We start from the raw sequence: 23631 nt of genomic DNA on the forward strand, positions 1-23631 counted from the left end.
GTTTTTTTAAAACTAATGAAACAGGTATAAGAACATCTTTCTGGAGAAATCCCAGGATGTAACCAATTTAGAAGAGTTGCCCCAATATCATAGGTGAGGTATGAAGACACCCTATATTGGGTAGGGGGTCAGCTTTTGTCACCTGTGGGTCCACTAACCACCAGCCTTCTCTATTTTTCAGGGGCCAATGATTTAATTTCTTTATTGTCTTATTTTCTCTCTTCCTGAACGTCTCCCATTTATTTCACTATCTCTTCCTACCACCAGATGGTGGAAAGGGAAAAGGAAATAACAGGACGGTAAATGAATGTGGTGGCTGGCAAAGTATCTATGGCAAAAGGTGTGGTGGTGAATAGACCCCAAAAGAAGCTTGTGAGTTACCCGTGAATTCCCACGAATTCCCTGTTTTCATTTTAGTGCCCACCCAAGGGTCGGCTGCCCAGGTCTAGGGGTCAATATGGCACAATGATGCCTGTTGGGGAGGGAGCCAGGCTTTGCCTCAGTGGATTCCTGGGAACATCAGAGCCTGGGAACATTGCTGAGCAACAAAACCTCACCTGGCCCAGGCACGCGGGTGCAGGTTAGAGGTCCCTGTGAGGGTAGGTGTGGAGCGATGTCCCCCACCAGCCCCGCGGGGCCCTTCTGTCTTTCCCCATCTCCATTCCACCACCTCCTATCTGCAGAACTCGCACCTGGCCTGCCGGTCTCACGCTGCCCTGAGGGGACAGAGAGCATTTCTCTCCCTCCATAGGGACCCCTTCTTCCTTCCCAACAGCCCCCTCTGTAAAGCTTTATTCTGGGTTGCCTCGACTCCCCGGGGTCACCTGCCATCACCTTCAGCAGGTGTTCGGCCCCTCACCTGCCCATGGTCTCACCTCCCCCGGCCCGTCCTCCCACCCTCGTCGCACCCTGGGGGTCGGCTACTTCCACCTTCTTTCGCACGTGTCCCTCCACTCGGACACCCCCCTCCCCCACAGGCCCACCCCCCTCCTCCGGTCTCGAGGAGTCTCGCGGCATTTCCCGGGGCGTTAGCTGAGCCGCCGCGGGTGGAGAGCGGCCTCGCGGAGGTGGGTCCCTCCCCAGCAGGCGGTGAGCGGGGCACCGGAGTCCGGCAGCCGCAGGCACGACCCGGGCGCCAGCCCCGCCCCTCGCAGGCCCCGCCCCCCGCCCCGGCGGCCGCGCGTCCCCGGCAGGCGGAGCCGCAGGAGCATCGCGGCGGCGGCGAGGAGGAGGGGAGAGCGGGCGGCGCGGCCGCGGCTGCCTGGAGCTGGGCTGGGCGGCGCTTTTTTTTTTTTTTTCGCAATTTCCACTCGCGGGGAGCAGGAAACCCGGCGCAGCCGGGCGCAGCGGGCCGCGATGCAGCAGCAGCAGCAGGAGTCGCCCCGGGGCAGCAGCGGCAGCAGCAGCAGCAAAGGCAGCAGCGGGCGGCGCTGAGCCGCCGCGGCCGCCACTACTGAGGAGGAAGCCGCCGCGGCCCCCCTCCCCCACCCCGACCCCGGCGCCCCGACCCCCGCGCCCCGATCCCGGCGCCCCAACCCCCGCGCCCGCCTCCGCCAACTTTCACGCTGCCTCGGCGGCCCGGCCCGGCTCGACGCCAATGGGTGAGTGGGGGCCGCCCGCGCCCCGGCGCCCGGGTGCCCACCTCCGCCTGGGGCGGCGCGCCTGTCCCGGGACCGCGGAGCTGAGGAGCGCGCCCCGGGGGCAGGGCCCCGGCGGGTGACAGCGCGGTGGGCACTCTGCCTGCCTCGCGCACCCCCATTCACTCCCACTCGCGCCCGCGTCCCTGCCGAGCCCGCGCGGCGTGGACGGGAACCCCGCGGGAGCCTGGGCGGAGGATCGCGGGGGCCGGCCGGGGCGGCTCGGGCTCAGGGATGCAAGGGGGTGTGGTTGCATTTTCGGGTGGGCGGGGAGAGTTTTGTCTTGGCTATTTTCTCGCCCCAGCGCGCCCTCCTCTGCGCTGAGGAAGCGGGTACCGGGGGCTGGTGGGTTCCGGCCCTGCGCCGGGCTCGCGGTGCCCACCTGGCCCCGCCGCGGGGAAGCCGGAATCTCGGGGTCTCGGGGCGGCCGGGGGCCGGGTTGCCTTTGCTAGGGGCTGACGTGGTGGGGGGGCGGGAAACGCCCCAGTACCCGGCCTGGCGTGTCGTCCTCGGGTCCTGAGCGCCTGATGCGCCTCGCTTGGCACCCCTCTTCCTCCCGACCCTGACCCTCTCTCTGCCGCCTCCCTTCCTCCAGCCTGGCGAGCTCTCCGCTCCGTGATGCTCAAAGGCCACTTCTCAGATCCTCTAAGTCTGCAGGGTCGGGGGACTGGAAACGGTGATCCAGTCCTCGATTTACTGATCAAACATCAGTTGCAAGTAGGCAACTAACCGTTAGGCCCCCTGGGTCCCATCTAGTATACACCCGGAGTGTTGGAACCGCTTTGCCCAGAGGACTTGGCACTTTATTGGGCAAAGGATTTGTGATTGCCTGGGCTATTAAACGCTTGGCCCTCCCAGGTAATATTCCTGCTGGCAGCCGTCTCTGTTTTTCATGTCTCTGGCAGATTATTTTTGGGTATTTCTAGGCCACGCATAGGAAAGCTGTAGATTATAATAAATCATAATATAGTGAGACCTTTTTGTGCTCAGGTAATAGGATCTGAGTAGTCGAGTCAGACAGTGATAGGCGAGCTCATGAGATAGGGTGCTCATGAAGAAAGATGCCCTGGAAAAGGGGTGGTTTAACCCAGTCAGTTGTCGACAGGCAAAGTTAAAATCCCATTTGTGGTCATTTGCCAAAACGGTTTTCTGCCTCTAAAGTGGTAGGGGTCTGATGGCCTCTCAGCTTCAATGTCACTTTTTTCTAGGTGCCCTTCTTTGATCCCCACACCACCCCCAGTCTAAACTCCTTCTCTTATAGCGCCTTTTCTTTTCTACAGCAGTATTACAGATTTATTTGAATTTAACATCGATCTCCCCTACTGTAAGCTCCATGACCATAGGGACAGCGCTGTGTCACACTGTTTTGCTCAGCACTGTTTTCTTTGGTGCCTGGCACGGAACAGGCCCTAAATAAATATTTATTGAATGAATGAATGAATGAATTAGGGGGTATGAGAACCTCCTACTCTGTGGAAGACAAAACACTCAGCTTGCACTCTCGTTTTTCTTTGGCACCTAATACGATGCTTTAGTTCACCCATCACTTTAGTAACAGATTGGTTTCTCCTGAGGTAACCAAAAATGTTGTTTTGATCACTTTTCGTTTTGAGTGGGTCACCAGAGGCTTGCACACAAAAAGAAGTTGGATCCAAATGTCTTCTCGCCTGACTGGACCGTGCTTTCTATATCTTAGTGGGAAGAGGACCGAGTCCCATTAAAGAAGAAACAGATCTGTTTATCATTCAAGTCTGAACTGTTTTCATTATCCAGAACCTCCTAAGAAAATTAGAGAGTGCTTCTGCAGTTTATAGTCCTTTCAAGCTTAATCTTTTTTACTGTAACCATTACAAAAGGGAGGGGGGTGCAGAAAGGGATTTTCATTTATTTCAGGTCTTGATACTTAGAGGTGATAAGATTAAAATGAATACTGTCATTTAATTCATTAAAATGTTTATAGTGAGATTTAAGATGCTTGTAGTAGTTTGTGGCTAAAGATCCCCTGCTTTTTTCTAAAGCACCTTCAGTCATGTATTTGTGAAGTATAGGTATTTAATGATTGATTCTGTATGTCTTCCCATGGAGCCACCTAACACTGCTGTTTCTGAAGTGGGTATGTGTACACACAGGTACACCCCACCCTTCCCCAATCCCTCAAGGCTCTTTAGTTTTCAGAAGATTCATCAAGTTTATCAATTCCATATGCTTGCATTCATACCTGGCCTCATGATTTTTCTGTTGATGGATAACACAATAAAACTGTATTATATGGTCTTTGGTCTGCAAAGTAGCTGAAAAGCATCAAATCCCTAACTCTGAAGTGAAGCCAGCTCGTTGTGAAATGGCCTCTTACAAAAGCCCACTCAGAATGTGCCCTCTGAGCTTGCGGGGAGATGCCTACAGTGCCATATACCAGGAAACCCTCTTGTCATTACAATTGCACAAATATTATTATGACCCAAATCTGTGAGTAGTGAAGGATTCACAAGCCCATCAAATGATTTCTGTTTAAAGAATTCCAGAGTAACAACCAAGTTTGAACTGTTTTTAGCAATGTATTGTTTTGGTGTTAGACTGCTTTATGCTAAACTAAAGCGAAAATGAATATAACGTGTTGGCCTCCACACCCAGTCTCAAGTTAGAAATGGAAGACAAGACTCCTCCTGTGTGGTTCATGACCTTTACTTGGCCCGCTTCTCTCCACCACAGCCCAGGCAAAACCTTGCCTGTGTCCTAGTTCACAGACCTTGGTTATTTCTTCTCTGACCCCTTCAGTTCTTGCATTACCGACATTCTCTCATCAACTCTTGTATTTCTAATTGTTTTAAAGTAGATTGCATACAATGGTCAATATTCATCCATTTGTCTGTCCATCCATCCATTCATCCATCCATCCAATATTTATTCACCTCCTGCTTTGTAAAGCCAGGCATTGTGCTAGGAACAGGCGCACAACACACATGGCCCCGCCGACTTGGGCTTCTCAGTCTGGTGGAAGAGGTAGACTTGAATGCAGTACTCATGACAATATGTAATTATAAGCCATGGTAGGTCTCCTGGAAGGAGATGAGAGAGGAGGAATCTGACTTTGGCTGGAGAGGCGTAAGGACAATGTCTTTGAGGAGACTGTGTGTAAGCTGAAATCTGAAAGTTGAGTCGTCACCACCCTCCAGCCACAGCCCCCAGGAACACCCCTGGAGTGGAACAAGCCTGTTTCTTCTTGCAGCGAGGGAGAACGCACACTCTGGGGAACAGTGGGCATCGCAGCAAGTGGGTGTCAGAAAGGACCACACGGAGGACTGGGGCCTGTGGCGGTGCCCCTTGGGGAGCATTTAAGGTAGCCGGGCGTTGCTCTGGATTGGATGCTGTCGGAAAGCAGGGGGAACTCCGTGATTGGGTGTCTCAGTAAATCTCCTTGAGAAGCAGGGAAGACTAGACAGAGGCTGTGGTTGGTAAAGAAGCAGCAGTCACTCATCTCAGCCAGGACTGGGGGGTGTTTGGTGACGTTTGTGGTTTGCACAAGGTTCACGTGTTCTCCAAGTTCAGACATGATTATGGAGTGGTCTTGTCTTTGTCTTGTCCCATCCTCGTCACAGAGTGGCCTTGTCTGATGTTGGTGTTCTGGGGAATTGTCTGTGTTCAGCAGGAGAGTGCCCAGCCGGATCCCAGATGGCAGGAGCTGCTTCTCTGTCTCCGAGTTAGCTAAGTGATGAGTGGGGGCAGGGAATAGGAGGTGGGGTCGGGGAGGAGATTGGCTTTCTAGGTATATTCTGTCGCTACTTCCTTAATACGGCCAGCTCTAGTCTGGGGACTGTTGTTCAACATTAGGCAGAATGGACAACTGAAATGCTATACCAAGGGAAGAGATTCAGAGTAACACAGAGCAGACTGCTAAGAACTGAGAAGTCCGGGCAGCTCTTAATGGGAAAGATGCAGGGCAGGAGAATACCAGAATCTTTTCAGTGTGAGAGGAGAGTCTCTAATTCTGTACAGTGGTTCTCAGAGTGTGATATGATGTGAGAGACCCGCAGCATCAGCCTCCCCTGGGATCCCATTAGAGATACAAATTCTCTGGCCCCAACTCTGACCTACTGAATCAGGAACTCTGGGGGTGGAGCCCAGCAATCTGTGTATTAACGAGCCATCCAGGTGGTTCTGATGCATGGTCAAGGTCAAGTGTAGAACCTCCTTGCCTTGCAGATGGGAAAGCTGAGGTCCAGAGTGTATGGGTCACTGAAGAGTACACGGGCACTCTGGTCATAAAATAAGATGCTATTAGAAGTGACACATGAAGTGACTCCTTAGAGAAGGAGAAGATGCTCTTAGTTCGAAACAAACCTCTCATGGAGTTACTGGAACAGTACAGTGTTGACTCTTCCATGAATCCAGTCCGAGCCAGACCTCCAACACCGGGACGTTAATGACACTAGCCAGCCCATTGCAGTGTTTGTCACCTGGACTTTTACCAGAGTATCACACAGGTCTGTCCCTTCACCCATCTTTTCCCTCCATTCTCCTTAGAAGGGACATTAAAAATACATTGTTAACATGATTAGAATTTTCGATATTTGGTCATGATTTTTGTTTTTTTGAGGAAGATCAGCCCTGAGCTAACATCCATGCCAATCCTCCTTTTTTTTTTTCTTTTGCTGAGGAAGACTGGCCCTGAGCTAACATCCGTGCCTATCTTCCTCCACTTTATGTGGGACACCGCCACAGCATGGCCTGACAAGCTGTGCGTCAGTGCGTGCCCGGGATCCGAACCCGGGGCGCCAGCAGCGGAGCGTGCGCATTTAACTGCTATGCCACGGGGCCGGCCCCTGTTCATGATTTTCTATACCTGGTACCTGTATTAGTTTCTAATTGCTGCTGTAGCAAATTACCACACAGTTGGTGCCTAAAACACCACAGGTTTATTATCTTAAAGTTCTAGAGATCAGAAGTCCAACACGGGTCTCACTGGGCTAAGATCAAGATGTCAGCAGGGTTGCATTCCTTCTGGAGACTCTAGGGGAGAATCCCTTTTCTTGCTTTTCCCAGCTTTCAGAGTCTGCCCACATTCCTTGGCTCATGGTCCCTTCCATCTTCCCAGGCAGCAATGGCCAGTCAAATCTCTCTCATAGCATATCACTGATACTGACTCTTCAACTTCTCTCTTCCACATTTAAGGAGGGCAGGAACTGCATTGGTTTGGTCATTGTGTCCCTGTGCCTGGCACATGGTAAGCCTAAAATTAATATTGGTTGAGTTAATTATTATTCCTCACCTTCTAGCTAACTTCCCTCAGGTGTGTATTAGACACACCTCAAACAGAGCATGTTGTAAACTGAGCTCAGCATTTCTCCTCCATGATACCTGCCTGACTCTTTTAGTCCCCATTTCCTTGAGGGTATTACCACCTTTCCGGTCACTTCCGTAGGTATTCTGCTGTTCACCTTGCCTCTTCTTCCTTCCCCTCTCCCCTCTCTCAGCCCCTTCCAATGTACGGTCAAGCCCCAAGTGTTTCTGGAATTAACCCCTTGTCTCTACCCTTCTTCAGCTGCCTTAGATCCTCAATGCCTTAGCAAAGCCTTTGTGAAGCTTGGCAGCCACCCCGTGCCTTTTTTTGATCCATGATCCCCCAGGTCTCTGAGCCTTTCCCACATAGTTCGCTTGATGGGGAATGGATTTCACTCTGTTCTCTGCCTCGTAGTCTCCCTGTATTAGTTTCCTCTTGCTGCTGTAATAAGTTACTAAAAACCCAGTGGCTTAAAACAACATAAATTTGTAATCTTACACTTCTGGAGATCAGAGGTCCAAAATGGGTTTTATTGGGTTGATATCAAGGTGTTGGTAGGGCTGTGTTCTCTCTGGAGGTTCTAGGGGAAAATCCATTTCCTTGCCTTTTGCAGCTTCTAGAGATGGCCCCGCATTCCTTGGCTTGTGGCTGCATCACTCTAGCCTCTGCTTCTGTCCTCATATCTCCTTCTCTCTTACTCTGACCCTCCTGCCTTCCTTTTCTAAGGACTGTTGTGTTATATTGGGCCCATCTGGATAATCCAGGATACCCTCCCCATCTCAAGATCCTTAACTTAATCACATCTGCCAAGTCCCTTTTGCCATGGAAGGTAACATATTCACAGGTTCTGGGGATTAGGACATGGACATCTTTGGGGGGCTATTATTCAGCCTACTACACCCCTCGTTCATCTTTTGAGGCCTACTCCAAAGGTTGCTGTACAACACTTCATCTTGTATTAAGTCTGTTCATCTCTGACTGGTGTCCCCAACTACACTGGCCTGGCTCATTGCCTGGCATATAGAAAGTGCCATATGTTAATGAATGAATGAATGAGTAACCCTTTCACCCAAGTATGGTTACTACTTAAAATTCTCCGAGGCTATTGGCTGCCAGCAGTGTGTGTGCACTTCTGTAAAATCTCCCAGGCAGAGCATGCTGAAAGGGTCTGTTTGCTGACAGTTCACGGTGGCCAGCACTGCAGTGGATGAGAAGGGTAACGCCACACATGTCACGTGGCTTCAACAAAGAACTGCCAGTTCAAGATAGAAAATTCTCTCTGGCAGTGGTTCTCAACGGGGAGTGATTCTGCCCCCCAGGGGGACATTTGGCAATGTCTGGAGACACTTGGTTGTCACAGCTGGTTGGGGGAGGGCAGTTTACTGGCATCTGGTGGGCAGAGGCCAGGGACACTGCTATACATCCTACAGTGTGCAGGACAGCCCCCACAGCAGTTTTCCAGCCTGGAATGTCAGGAAGCCTGCTCTGAGGGCTCCACAGATGGTTGGACCACTGTCCTTTCTTCCTCTTCAACCACTGGGGAACATAAGGTTTTCCTCTGTGGCCACAGCCTTTGTTTTACAAATGAACCAAGAAGTCACCTGAGAGCAGGACTCTGACGCTCTTTCCCCATTTTGTTCTTTGAGTAGAAAGTGTCTTAACACAGCTCTTGCCTCTCCTGTCAACACCTGGGTCACGAAGTTGTTGAACTTATTTCTCCCGTGTTGGGCTCCCTTGAGGTTTTGCCTTCCTAGTGGGATGTGCTTATGTGCCCGGGGACAGGTGGTGGGTCCTCTGCCACTCACACATCGGTCCCTGCAGCTGAAGAGCTCGAAGGGTCCTTGGCACATGGCACACACCATCAGATGATGAAACTAAGACTCAGACAGGCAAAGTGACACGGTCCCCTGGCTGCAGAAGCCAACTCCCTTTCACTGTGAGAGAACCAGCACCTCATATAGATGCTCAGTAAATGTCAGACTCCTGCGTCCCCCGGTGAGGCTCTTTCTACAGCCTTTTTCCCAGGTAAGTTTTTTAAAAACAGTTTTATTGAGATATAATTCACATATCATACAATTCACCCATCTAAAGTGTGCAATTCAATGGTTTTTGGTATATTACATCATTAATTTTTAAAATTATGATAAAATATGTATAATAAAATTAGCCATTTTAACCATTTTTAAGTGCACAATTTAGTGGCATTAAGGACATCCACAGTGTTGTGCAACCAGCACCACTATCTATTTTGAAAACTTTCGTCACCCCTTCCTGGTAAATTTCTAACTTGAAGATCAGAATCTGTGTCCCCTGGGGCTTCCTGGATGGCCCAACCATTTTGGAGAACACTTGGTAGAAGCCCCAGGATCCCAGTGGAAGATTCCAAATGAATAGACGAAAAGAGCAAGTATGCTTTTGTTGTTTTTTAATGTTTTGGGCTGATGTTTCCTTTGGGAGGTACCTCATTTTTGCCCTGTCCTTCCAGGCACCTCCTTTGGTTACATCCCTTTCATCCTGTGGAGGAATTTTGAATTTCCTCCTACATCCTGAAGTATTGTGAGTTAGTTGCTTGGGTAACTTCCTAGGCAGTTACTCAGGTCCATTAAGAATATTTCGATCATGGGAGCAAATGCTGCAACGTCACGGTGACGACTCGAATTCACTCATAAAGGGAGGATGGAGTTGCACGTTTCTTTGCTGAAACTCCTTCAGAGGGCACAGGTACGCTGGCATCCTGGTTGATTAGGAGCACTTGGTCTTCAACTCGATTGTGATTTTATGGATAAATATCTTACAGACAGTTCTATAGTTTTCAGTAGGGGATACTTAAAGCAAAATGTAACTCATGGACCTTACCTCAGTGATAAACTGTGCTTATGGTTAGGCTCAGGAACAAAAAACACGAATAACAAAAATTCCTGTGATATTTATCCTTGCTGAACTGTATTCAGTTGGCAAGAAAAGCCCAGTAAAGGCTTTTCTGCCAGTGACCAGGGAAGTGGTGAGGCCACCGCAGGAAGCTGCTCTGTCCCCAAGTGGAGGTGACAGAGTGGCAAGATGAAGTGCTATTCAACTCATGCTGCTGTTTCTTCCTCAGTGTCTTGGATTCAATACTATAAATATTTAACTGTTCATTAATTGCTCATTTCATTTTGCATAACAAATTTAAGTTAACGCACCCAAGTACAACATGTCAAGACAGTTTGAATTACTATCTCCTTAAACTTCACCTTTTTACTAGTCAGTATGCAAACACCAGCCCTTGTGTTTTTGCCAGATTTTTCTGGACTATTCTAGACTTGGAAGACTTGGGGCCCTGTTCTAGGTCTGGTCCTCTGGGGCTGCACCAGTTTTATCCATCACACACCCACTCCCTATGTGAAAAGTCTTTAATTAGCTTAGTGTCCTCTCTAATTATTCCAGCTAGTTCTCATTTTTGTGCCTGGAGCTAGAAGGAGGTGCTTAAATCTTGTTTTGGGTGAGAACTGGAAAAGGCCTTCCTGGCTTTGCTCTCCCCTCGCTTTAGCCACCTTCTTCATGGATCTCCATCTTCTTCACCAGACTGTCTGGATGCTACCTTCTGCTTGAGTGTTTTACATGCTAGCTTCTGGCTGAAATTCATTTGACATGAATGGCTTCATAAATGGGCTTTGCCTTTCTCCTATTTTGATCATTAAAAAAATAAAAAATAAAAAACCTCTTCACAACTTGAACAAAATGGGACAGTTTTCACCACTGAACCAGTGATTTCTCACTGTCCTTTTGTTCTCAATAAAATATTAGATGGAAAACAGAGGTGTCAGCCCACACATATTCTGTCAAGGAGCTCATCCATGAGACCTAGAGCAGGTTGGGCAAAGTAAGTTTGTTATTTGATGGTGATTTGTTAGCTTAATTGCTACCTTTGACTATCAGGAAAGAAAAGAACAGAAGTAATTAGCTTTGGGGGGTTGGGAGGGGAGAATGAGGTTAGGGGTGTCACCAACTGAGGAAAATATTTGAAAGGGGAAGCAGTTCACAATGTTCATCTGTTTGTTGGGCATAGAGACTACAGCTGCTTGCTGGAGAAATGTTTAAATTATTTATTTTATTTTTATTTTTTTGCTGGGAAAGATTTGCCCTGAGCTAACATCTTTTGCCTATCTTCCTCTCTCTCTCTTTTTTTTCCTCCCCAAAGCCCCAGTACATAGTTGTATATTCTGGTTGTAGGTCCTTGTAGTTCTTCTATGTGAGCCACCACCACAGCATGGCAACTGACAGACGGGTGGTGTGGTTCCATGCCCTGGAGCTGAACCCGGGCTGCCAAAGCAGTGAGCGTGCCGAACTTGAACCACTAGGCCATCAGTGCTGGCTCTTAAATTATTTTTCAAAGTTAGTTTGTAGAATAGTTTATACCTCCACATGATTCAAAATTCAAAAGGTGCAAAGTGCTTACGGTGAAAAGTTATCTTCCCATCCCAGTCCTCCAGCTATCCAGTGACCCTCCCTATGGGCTGTGATGTTTTATTTCTCATGAATTCTCCCAGGGAGCTTTCATGCATATACCAGTAGATGGTATCTCTGTCATTTTTTCCCCTCCACTTTACCTCATGATTAGTTGATGCTGGGAGAACTATCTAGCTGGTGTTTTTTTCCCTGGGGATGTGCATCAGCACTCTGTGCCTGGGTCCTCCCCATCCAATTGTGGTGGAGGGACAGGTATATTTTGGAAGAGTTTTCCTGGAGATTCTGCTGTGTACTCCTGAGTCTCAGCTGATCTGGGTTCTTAGCTGGTAGAAACTTTGTCCTGTATCTTAACTGCTCTAGACCTCAGTTCTTATGTGTTAGGAAGTGTCTTCCCACTTTCATGTTGTGTGTGTAGTAAGGACTTGCTTCCAGTGAGGAAACCAAGCAGAGCCTGCTAATCTGAAAAACCTGTCCCCTTTCTTTTTTTTTTTAAAGTTTTATTTATTTATTTTCCCCCACAAAGCCCCAGTAGATAGTTGTATGTCATAGCTGCACATCCTTCTAGTTGCTGTATGTGGGACCCAGCCTCAGCATGGCTGGAGAAGCGGTGCACCGGTGCGCGCCCAGGATCCGAACCTGGGCTGCCAGCAGCAGAGTGCGCGCACTTAACTGCTAAGCCACGGGGCCGGCCCAACCTGTCCCCTTTCTTCTCTCTGTGCAGCTCATTCACAGGGCATGTGCCACAGTTCCAGCCACTTGTTAAGAGTAACCTGATTCGAGCCCAGGACCAAATTCCCGTTAGCGAGACTGAGCCCACTGGAGTCGATGTCGCTTCCTAGAGATACACAGGTGGCTGCTCCGTGCCCATGTCTGTGAGGGGAGGGACGTGCCTAGTTCTAGTCCTGTGGAAATGTTTAAGAAGGGCCTACTCAGTGCCAGGTGTATGCTAGGTGCTGGAACACAGTGATGACCAGAACGAAGCCCTGCCCCCAGGAACAGTGAAGGTAAGATGAGGGTGCCTGGGGGGCCACTCTTGGGGCAGGCCTATAATTGAGGATGCTGGAAAGCTGTAAGCCAGAATACCTGGAAGTGCCTGTGCCCATTTTTCATGGCTTTCTCTTGACAAAGGGACAATTGGTGTGAAGTGGTGCTGGAGCCTTTGAGGGTGTTCCATTCATCCTCAGAGTCCCTTTCACAAGCACCCACCCATCCCCAGGAAGGGCTCCTGGCTGCGCCAGGCACAGTTGTGCACAGTTGTGCTTCGGAGTGAGTAACGGTGTTATTTTTGCCCTTTGAGACCCTGAATTGTGTAACTGAACTCGATTTCTCCTTTTGAGTTGGCAGCACTTAAAAAGTGTGGATGTGACTTCAGGGGCACATGGATGGGTTGGTGATAGCATGCAGTGGGGGCGGGGTGTGGCTGTGACACTGTCTGGCTCTTTTAGGGAACCTGTGGGTTTTTAAATGGAGGAAGAGATGAAGACATTGTGAAAAACAGCCGCCTGGCAAGTTAACCGCTGAGGCGGAGAGATGTAGGGAAAAGGGGGCAGGGGACTGTTGCTCTAAAGTCTGGCTCTCTGCCTCTCCCCAGCCTCCGGCCTTCTCTCCCTCATCCTCTTTCTCATCCCTCACTCCCCCATCCCCCTCTCCCAGCCTCCTGTCCTCTTGCCCTTCACCCCCACCACCTCTCATCCTACCCTCTCTCCTCCCACCTTCTCCCCCCACTCTCTCTTTGTCCCTGTACCCTCTCTCTCACCCCTGCTCCCCCACCCTCTCCCTTCCCCACCCTCCTACACCTTCTCTTTACCCCTCACTCATTCTTTCCCTAACTTCCTCTTCCCTCATGCGCCCTCTCTCCCTCCTCTCTCCCCCACACCTCTCCCTGCACCCACCCTCTCCTGACCCTCCATCCCTCCTGCTCTCTCCCCTTCCCTTCCCTGCAGCCCCTCTCATCTGCCCCTTTCCCCTGCCCCTCTTTCTTTCTTTCTCTCTCTTTCTCACCCCCTCTCCCTCACCCTCTCTATTCTCCACCCTCCTCTCCCATCCCTGTCTGTACCCCTTCTCCTTGCCCACATCCCTTCTCTTCCACATCCCCTTCTCCTCCACATCCCCCTTCTCCTCCACATCCCCCTTTCTCCACACTTCCTCTCCTCCACACCCCTGCCTCTTCCTCCCGATTCTTACTAAGCCCCTTTTCTTCTTCCCTCCTCTTCTTCCTCCCTTTTCCCTCCCTCTACCTCCCCCTCTGTCCCCTAACTCTCCCTCTCTCCCCTCAAACCCTCTCTCTCTTCTCTCCCATCCTCTTATCTCTCCCCCAGTCCCCCTCTCTCCCACTATCTCTCTCCCTACCCCAGCTCTCCCCTGAAACCCCCACTCTGTGCTCACTCTCTCTCCCTCTCTCTCAGTCACCACTCCCTCTCTCCTTCCTCTCCTGAAATCCCCCTCTTTCTTTCTCTTCTCCCATTTCTTCCTTTAAGCCCTCTCCCACAAGTGCTACCCCATGTCTCAGGATTTTCAGCTGACATCACCACCTCCTTTGCTCAGTAAAAAGTACTGTAGTCGGTGAAACTAGATGAAACGATCGTTTGTTCCATGCTGTCTAAGGTCAAGATGGCCACATGAGGGTGTGTGGTCCCCCGGGGAAGAGGAAACCTTTGGGGAGTGTGCCCCCTGTGCGCACATCTGGGAATGGCTCCTGCTGTCCCACCGGGGCGGGGGGGGGGGCATGGACATGGGACTGGGGTGACCGGCACTGGGAGGCCTTCCCCAGCCCACAGCCTCCAGTGGCTTCTTCAAGGGCCACTCCCTAATGGTGAGGGCTGTTATCTTAAAAGACCTCTGGGAGGATGGTGTAGAGGGTGCCATCCCTGACTGAGGGGAGGGACAGGCTCTAGGATGCCTGGGTCTGATTCTAGCTCCAATATTCTCTAACCTTAAAAAAATGTTCTTTGCTGTAAATGTATAGTGACTATATTATTAGAGTTTAGAAAATAGGAAGCAGGAGAATTTAAACTGAGCACCCATACAATACCCCAATACAACCAGGATCATTTTCTTGTGGTGTATGTCTTTTCAGGCTTTTTACTATCTACTTGTGGATATATGGGCATATATTGTAATATATATATAATTGTATGTCCTGGGTTTTTTCACTTAACTTCATAGTCATCTTCAAAGCTAGTGTTTTTAGTAGCTGCCTGTTTGAGTTCATGAGTCTTAACTTATGTAACCATTTCCCTACCGTTTGAGCAATTAGGTTGCTTCCATAATCTTGATATTGTAAGTAAGGATGAGATGGACATAATTTTCCTCTTTATCCTTTAAGGAAATCAGGTTGTAGGCAGGGTGACATTTCATATCCATTCTTTGTTTCCTTACCTCCCAAATGACTGGAATGACCCGTGACAATGATAATGAAGAAGAGTTCAGTCCTTGGGGATTATTATATGTGGATCAGCAGGGGACTCGCCATCCCTGTGTTTGCTTGCAGTTTTAGTTCAAGAAACTAAGTGCTCATATGGCTTATCATCTCTCTACATTATTTTTGCTCCTTGGGCGTGCGTGCATGAGAGAGAGAGACAGAGACAGTGACAGAGACACAGAGAGAGAGACAGAGAGAGAGAGTGGGGAGAGAGAGACCTCTGCAGGAGACGGCTGTGGGGCTTTCATCTTCCACAGCACTGTACCTATTTCAGTGTGCCCCCGTGAGATGGTGAATCCTGGCTTAGTGGACACTTGTGAGGTTGGGGATACACAGTGAAAGGGGAAACCCTTGGGGGTTTGCTTCCTTCTCATCTCTTTACTTTCCGCTTCCCCCACTCCTTTCGCTTCATGCCCTGACTGGCATTTAAAGGAACTTTGTTTCCCAGAACCATGGGGAAAACTGTGTCCTGAAGGCCCGGGCCCTCAGTGTGACTTCATATTTGGCTGGGATATGGGTCCAAGTCCCGTGCTGACAAGGGAAAGGTCCTGGCTGTAATAACCCTCCTGTGGTTTCCTCGCTTAACTTCTTTGTGTCATCATCATAAACTCCCCTAAAAAAATTGTGCTTTTAGCTTCAAAGGGCACCAGGTATAATGGTGGCTAGGACCTCAGGATCCAGGCTGGAAGAACCATCTCCAAGCTTTGCCTTCTTGACACATCAATTTCATCAATGGACAGCACTATGTAAAGGATTCATTCCTTAGCCACCAAGTGTATGCCAAATGTCAGCTCAGGTACCTGGTCAAAGATTAGCTGAATATTTATGATGTTCTCTCAGGGGCAAGTTTCTGTGAAAGTTCTAAACTCATGATAGTACGTGTTAGAAAGCATTGGTAGCTAACGCGTACCATATATTTTCTCCTCTGTTACATTTTCAAATTGTGAACATAACCGGCCTGTATTGGTAGGACAAACAAGACAGTTGACTCAATACTGCCATATATTGGAATTCAATTAAATTCTGCAAGTCTTTATTGAGTGCCTGTTAAGTGTAAGATCTAATAACCAGAGAAACTCAAAGATATCTAAAGTTCCACTTAATGACACATTTTAGTTAACTTTCATTTCCCTAATTGTGGTGTGAATCACACAATGAAATGAGCAGTTAAACCAAAGGGTGTTCGTTTGAACACGTTCTGTTTATCCAAAAAGAAGGAAAGGCGTCAATTTGAGGAACACATGTGAAGTTAGAAGACACCTTTCTGAGATACAACAATGTTTAGTCCATCTCTGAAACTCCCTCCTCGCTGGACCTCTGGAGAGAAACCGGACAGAACAGAGTTTCTCAAATGAGTAATGGTGAAATTCCCTTCCCAAGGAAAATGTTTTCCAAGAATCCTTATTTTGCCTTAAACTTTTAAAAATGTTTATTAGCTTTTCTTCCTTTTTTTTTACAGTAAAATATATATAACATAAAATTTACCATTTTAACCATTTTTAAGTGTACAGTTGGTGGCATAAAGTACCTTCACGTTGTTGTACAACCATCACCACCATCCACCTCCAGAACTTTTTCATCTTCCTAAACTGAAACTCTGTACTCCATTCGCCCTGCCTCCAGCCCCTGGCAACCACCATTCTACTTTCTGTCTCTGTGAATCTGATTACTCTAGGTATCTCATGTAAGTGGAATCAAACAGTATTTGTCCTTTTGTGACTGGCTTATTTCACTTAGCGTAATGTCTTCAAGGTTGTAGCATCCAGTATGTAGCATGTGTCAGAATTTGCTTCCTTTTTAATTGCCTTAAACTTTTTAATAGTAATACTACTTGAAGATATAGGCACTTAACTAGATATAAGCTCCTTTTGTAAGTATAAACCTGAAACAGATTCACAAATTAGGTATAAATTAACCTAATGAAGCTCAAATCAACACTAATAGGAGACATGATGGCGTTTTTCACAAACGAAGGCTGGCGATGTGACAGGGCACACACACTACTTGCTGTGGGTCAGTCTTTCATGTTCACTTGGTTCTCCCATCTTTTTTCTCTCTTCAAACCACCATGAGAATCCTTCCTTCAGACAGTGCTCTCTGGGGCCTTTTCCCGTGGTGCTGTGCATTAGAACCAATTCTGAAGCTGATATGATATTTGATGCACACAGATTATATGTCATGCGGACAGCATCGAGTGTCATTATGAAATATACACTTGTGAGCCCATCCCTCAGTATGTGCTCCGGCTCCGTCCCCTCTCCCTGCCTTCTCTAGAGGAGACAACCATCATGAGTCATTTTAAAAATCATCTTTCTCTCCTTCTTTAAGAAATAGTTTTAGGGCCGGCCCGGTGGCTTAGCGGTTAAGTGCGCACGCTCCGCTGCTGGCGGCCCGGGTTCGGATCCCGGGTGCGCACTGACGTACTGCTTCTCCGGCCATGCTGAGGCCACGTCCCACGTACAGCAACTAGAAGGATGTGCAAATATGACATACAACTATCTACTGGGGCTTTGGGGGAAAAAATAAATAAATAAAATTATAAAAAAAAAGAAATAGTTTTATCATTTCCATCTGTACCTCATAAAAACATATTGTCTGGTTTTTCTTGGTTTTAATTTTATAAAACCGGCATCCAAACTACACAGAGACTTGGGACTTGCTTGTTGTCTCTCATTTTGTGGTTCATTTATTTTTCCTGTCTGGTATCCTGCTCTTTGAATGTGCCACTGTGTATTGATCCTTTCTGCTGTTGATGGGCTTCTGCATTGCTTCCAGTTTTTTGCTACTATGAATGGACTTCCTATCCCCATTCTAATAAATGTCTCTGCATGCACATGTGAAATGTTTTTTAAAGGCGTGTAGCGAGGACGAATTTTGCTGGGCTTCAAGGTGCTGGATTTACAGCAATCCAGCATATGTTCCCAACAAATGAGTGCATGCACACGCTAATGAGTGAAGAAGAGAACGTAGTCATTGAAGGAGAGAGTGTGTGAGCTTTAGAAGAGAATGCCCAGTTGGTTTTCAAAATGTGTGCTCCCAGAATGTAAACATTTCTGCTGCTCCCATTCACACCAACATTTGGTATCGCAGATGTGTTAAGGTGTAGGCTAAACTGCTGTCCCAGAGACCCCAAGATAGCATAGCCATCTGTGTCCTCTCAGGTCACCACCTGCTGACCACTGGACTGTCGAGGGTGGGCGAATGGCTTTGCTCTACAAGGTGGTCGGGCCAGATTCCTGCTCTGCTGTCGCCCCTCCACCGGTTCCAGGGCATTGCCTTTGTTGGTGTGCTGGGAGCTGGCTTACCAGCACCGTGTCCACCTTCCAGCCCAGGGGGAGAGGGAAGTGGAGGGTGAGCAGCTCCCCTCTTTAAAGGATGTGACCTGGAAACAGCTCACGTCACTCCCACCCACACCCCATTGGCAAGAACTTGGCTACAGTCTCAACCCTAGTTGCGAGTGAGTCTGGGCGAACGTACTCTGCAGCTGGGCAGCCATGTGCCCAACACAAACTGGGGGCGGGAGGGTGTTAGTTTCCGATTCCTGCTGTAACAGTTTACCATAAACTTAATGGCTTAAAACAACAGAGAGTTGTTGTCTTACAGTTTGGGAGGTCAGAAGTCCAAAATGAGTCAGCAGGGCTACGTGCCTTCTGGAGGCTCCAGGGGAGGATCCCTTTCCTTGCCTTTTCCAGCTTCTAGAACTGCCCACATCCTTTGGCTCCTGGCCCCTTCCTCACATGGCTCCAACCTCTGCCTCTGTCATCACATCTCCTTCTCTGGCTCTCCTGCCTCCCTCTTCCATCTTTTTAAGACCCTTGTGATTACACTGGGCCCACCCAGATAATACAGGATCATCTCCCCGTCTCAAGATCCTCGACTTAATCCCATCTGCAAAGTCTATTTTGCCAGGTGAGGTAACATATCCACAGGTTTTGGGAATTAGCATGTGGACATATTTGGGGGCCCCATTATTCTGTCCACCATGGAGGGAGGGAAGGGTTCTATTTCTAAAAGGAGGAAGGAGATACTGGGAGATAATTAGCAGTCTCTGCTGCATCAGGCGACTGCATTTTTGCCCATCTCGGCTGTAGATGTATTTTTTTTTTTTTTTTTTTTTTTTTTAAGATTTTATTTATTTAATTTTTTCCCCCCAAAGCCCCAGTAGACAGTTGTATGTCATAGCTGCACATCCTTCTAGTTGCTGTATGTGGGACTCGGCCTCAGGATGGACGGAGAAGTGGTGCCTCTATGCGCACCCGGGATCCGAACCCGGGCCGCCAGCATCGCAGCGCGCGCACTTAACCACCAAGCCACAGGGCCGGCCCTGTAGATGTATTTTAAAAGTATTAAATTGTCAGAGCTGGGGAACTTGCTGAAGACAGGACTTGGTTTTCTCATACTTTCTGATTCCCGGGGTTCACATGTCTAAATAATCACAAAAGCCAACCGCATTTTTGAGGACTACATCCTTTCCCATGAGTGCCAATGTCCTCCCGTCGGTCTTCTGTTCGCTGATTCCTTCACGAAGGCCATTTCCAACTGCCCGTCTACGTGCCGTTTCCTCAGGGAAGCCAGCAGAACAGCTCGCATCACTAGGGGTAAACACACGGTGTCTGTGAAGAGCCTGGCACATGATGAGGCTCAAATGAGTTACAAATAAACCACAACAAAAAGGGCCTCACTAACATGCTGTGCCCGAGCCCTCCTGTGTGTGAAGGCCCCCCCATCATGCATTTCGAGCACACAGTGGGTGCACTCATCAAACTCCCTTTTTCCAATACCTTTTGGCTCTCCAGCTTGTGTGTTCATCTGTTTTCTGTGTGTGTGCATGTGTATGTGTGAGAGAGGGAGACAGACAGACACAAACACACAGATTTTTTTGACTGAATGTGTCCTCACAAAATTCATATGTTGAAACCCTAACCCCCAGTGTGATGGTATTTGGAGGTGGGGCTTTTGGGAGGTGATTAGGTCATGAGGGAGGGGCTCTCATGATGGGGTAGTGCCCTTGTAAGAAGACACAGGAGAGAGCTTGTCTCTCCACCCGTCCCCCTCCCCACCATATGAGGAAACCAGGAAGAGGGCTCTCACCAGAACCTGACCACGCTGGCACCCTGATCTTGGACTTCTAGCCTCCAGAACTGTGAGGAATAAATGTCTGTTGTTTAAGTCACCCAGTCTATGGTATTCTTGTTATAGCAGCCCGGACTGACTAAGCCAGCGTGAGAGGGAAGGGGTGAATGTGAGAACTGTGCTGGTCTCTATTTGTCAGTCCCTGAATTTGTCTCTTTGGTGGAGGACTGCAAATGTTTACATCGATGTTGATAGATACACAGAAGTTTTGGAAAATAACCCAGTTTGAATCATCTGAAATTATTAATTTTTTTTCTGTCAGAATGTGGAAATAACATAAAAATAAATCAGTACTTATCTTTCCAGAGTGTCTTAAAATGGAGGGCTGGAGTCAGATATGTGGACGGAGAGCGGGTTCTAGGAACACTGGGCTTACGGGGAGTAAGGGTGTGGGAAGGGTCTTTGTTGTGTAGGATGTCCTGGAAATGCAGTGTAGAAAATAACCTTTGGATTGTTAGGAGCTATGAGAGCCACACCAGCTGTATCCAAGTGGCCTGTGGTGTTTTTCAAATCTGGAGTTGTTGGTGTTTGAGAATCAGATTGAGATTTCACACAACATTTTAGATTCCTGGCTGGTCTTAAATTCCAGGTCTTCTGGTAACCTTGGGCTGGTATTCTTGCTTGGCTGCAGTGGTGGTAGCTCTGTTCAGATGGGTGAGCATGTAGGTTCAGTTTGCCATGCTCCCCACCACTCCCTGTTGCCTCCCAGACGTGAGCCATGATTGACCATCAGTTGTTAGAAATAATCAGGGTTATTCTGTTCCCAGATGTCCTTACCCTCTTGGGTGCCCTGCCTACCCCAATAGACAATTAGGTGGTTTTCAAACACCTCTAACCTCAAGAGTTTGAATTCTCTTCTGAAATTGCAACCAGATTATACTGTCTTTGGTGGGGCTGAATCATTCTTTCAGAGAGAGTTGCTGAAAATTTGCAGGTCATAAGGCCTACATGAACCTCTAGGTGGAACTGCTATTTAATTATTGACTCCAGGTCACTCTCGTTTGAATGTTCCAGTCACACCCCACAGGGTTGTTATGTTGTTTTTCATCTGATAACCTCGGTCCCACCGTGTATTTGCCTGGCCCATGAGTGAGAAATACCAATGGTTCCCAATATCCCAGGCTCTTCCCTCTCATCTGAGCTTGCAGTTGAGCACCAAGATGCCACCAGTGTCTGCTGCACCTTCTGTAGACTGGCATCATCATTGACATTGGCTGCTGACATGTGTGTGTTGGCTCTATGCTGGTTGCGCCTTGGGAGCTGCTGTTTTAAAATCGATTGTCCTGTCAAGAGCACCCAGGTGGGGACCTTCAGTGGTAGGAAAAGATATTTAAAGGCACAATGTGACTGGGGTGTTCTGAATCAACCCATTTAGGGATTTCTTAGGGCTGGGAAATAGATAAGTAAAACCAGGGCCAGTTTGGGGAGTGCTGTGGAAAAGCAAGTTTTCCACTCCTTGAGGTGGGTGGGGGAGGATCAGGGCCTCGTCTGATTTCTGCACCATCTCAGGGCTTGTTTTAGGAATCTTCTTTGTTTTTATTTCTGCCATAAATTGCTTCCTTCTTATAATGGGAGGGGGGGCTAAGGTGATAATTTGTTGAATTTATGTGCACCAATTTTTGTATAGAAGGTAGGGAAAGCTTTCTGTGGTGATGGCTTAGGCGTCTGCAAGACTCGTTGGTCCTTCATGGGCTCCAGCAGCACCTTCCCAGGCACCTTCCCATCGCCCTCCCTGGCTCTGCTAGGTCTTTGCTTGGTCCCTTCCCTCCATATCGTCCTAGGCCTTGTCCTGGGAAATCTTGGCTTTCAGCCTGGAGCTGACGAGTTCTTGCTTAGGAGTTGGAAGGGAATAACACACTCGACTAAAATAATTCGTGCCTGCTGCAGTCATAATTTTACTTTCCTGGGTTTGTAGTTATGAACGGGAAGAAACCACCAATTGGGGATGTTATTTATTTTTGAGGGGGGATCATGGGACATCTTATTTATCTTTGCTTTACTTCGTCTGCTGGAAAATGCAAGGAAATCCGATTTGTTGTAGCCAGACATCATTCCCTGTTCCTTTTCCTCCCTCGCTCCCCACCCCTAACTGGGATGTGGATGCTTCCGGATGCTCAGGAGAAGGGTCACTGCTTGAGGAGAGGGCACAGGGCACGTGCTGGCTCAGGAAGCCACGCCGAGGACTGCAAGGACCCCGCAAATCATGCTTCGTGGACTGTAGTTCCTTCGGCGCCAAGGTAAAGACCATGGCCGTCTCCTCCACACTGGTATCCCTGCACCTGGCAGGGTGTCTCAGCCAGAATGGGCAGCAAAAGAAAAATATTTGTTGACTGACTGAAAACAACATATGATGTATGACTCTAAAGCCAGAGTCTTGTTTCTGCAATATGGGCCAGAAATTGGTATTTAATGGTATCGCCTATTCACCTCTCCTGCGCACGTCACATGTGGTCAGGAGCGACTGAGAAAGTCAGCATGCTCAGTCTTGCCCGCTGTTGGCCCTGTCATTTTGTAAGGTATATTTACATGTTTGGAAGTATGTCTCTTTTGAAAGACCTAACGAAATAGGTAAAAATTATCTGTGACGCGGTCTGTAGGAGAATTTTGGCAGCACGACAGCCTTTGACAGACCACTGCTACTGTACAGACGAGAATCTTCTTGGCCCTTGCTTAGTCATTAACAGACATTTCTTTTGCATTGAACTTGTCAAGAAAAGTCCAATGATTGGCTCCTGGTACAGGGTGCGCTCTGTTGTTAGGGGAGCTGGTAGGCTGGCTTGTGTTACTGTCCCCTTCCTTGCCGTGGGTCCACCACAGAAGAGATCTTCCACTTTATCTTTCTTAGTTGTGGTCAGCGTTCAGGCTTGCCACACTTCCTCCGGGGTACGTAATGAAGCACATGCATGTGCCCTGGGTTGTGCAGAGGAGATTTGAGATAAGGGTGCCAGCGTGTTCATTTCTGCAAGGTTCTCATCCTGCATTTTAGGGAAGTGTCACTGGCCCCCTATGCGCCCTGCAACGCGCGATGTTTTTCTTCTCTTTTCCTCTTGGTGTACTTTATCTTTAGCCTGAACCAAGCCCGGTGTTTTGCTTCAGGATTCTTTTCTTCCTCCCTAGGGAGTAACTGCTTAGAAAATGCCCTCTCGTCAGAAACAGAAAGTCTCCGATATCATAAATTGGTAGTTGAAACTTCTCTGTCATTTGGCTTAATATTTTAACTGTTGCTAATGGTTAAGAGATTGCAGCATGATGGCGGGTCCCCTTGGAAGCCGGTTGGGTTGACTGGACCGTCGGCTGTCTGCTTTTATCAGTGTGTGAACACTCATTTGGGGACCAGCCCACTTGTCACAGGCACTCCAATCTTTTAATGCTTTCGTGCTTTGGAGAATTATGGGAGCCATATGCTGCTTCACAGGTAAGCGAGACTTGCTAAAAATGGAGCTTAAATGGCCCCACTGTTCTAGCGTTGGAAATCATGGCTTTTTATTTTTAGGCCAGCCTTTGTTAGCCCTAACTACTTTCATGCCTGGGTAATAAGAGTCACTGAGCAAGACTTTTGTCAGTTGGACGCTGTTAGAGTTTGAACCCTCACTCCCAGCTAGTTGGAAAGAGAATCCAAATCTATTGAAACATGGAGTGCCCACTGCCATGCAGCTCCCCTTCTGCACCCCCACCCTCTATTCAGGAGGATTCTGTTTTGCTGTGCATTTAGGGTA

At 48.4% G+C, this 23631-nt stretch overlaps 1 protein-coding gene across 2 annotated transcripts in view; it reads left to right on the top strand.

The window, feature by feature from the left end:
* The first annotated feature begins 1467 nt into the window (after positions 1 to 1467).
* The window catches only part of SH3KBP1 (SH3 domain containing kinase binding protein 1), a 326276-nt gene continuing 304112 nt past the window's right edge, over positions 1468 to 23631 (top strand). Inside the window, exon 1 of one of the 2 annotated variants that reach the window (XM_087427608.1) lies at positions 1468 to 1601. Coding sequence is in view for 1 of the 2 variants with exons in the window: in XM_087427607.1 (XP_087283733.1) it covers positions 1598 to 1601 (4 nt within the window). In the remaining variant the exon portion in view is untranslated. The remainder of the gene's footprint in view (positions 1602 to 23631) is intronic. The other variant, XM_087427607.1, reaches the window with a different exon arrangement.

Source organism: Ceratotherium simum, chromosome X, assembly GCF_057802395.1.
Source record: "Ceratotherium simum simum isolate JZ-2026a chromosome X, ASM5780239v1, whole genome shotgun sequence".
Taxonomy (NCBI): domain Eukaryota; kingdom Metazoa; phylum Chordata; class Mammalia; order Perissodactyla; family Rhinocerotidae; genus Ceratotherium; species Ceratotherium simum.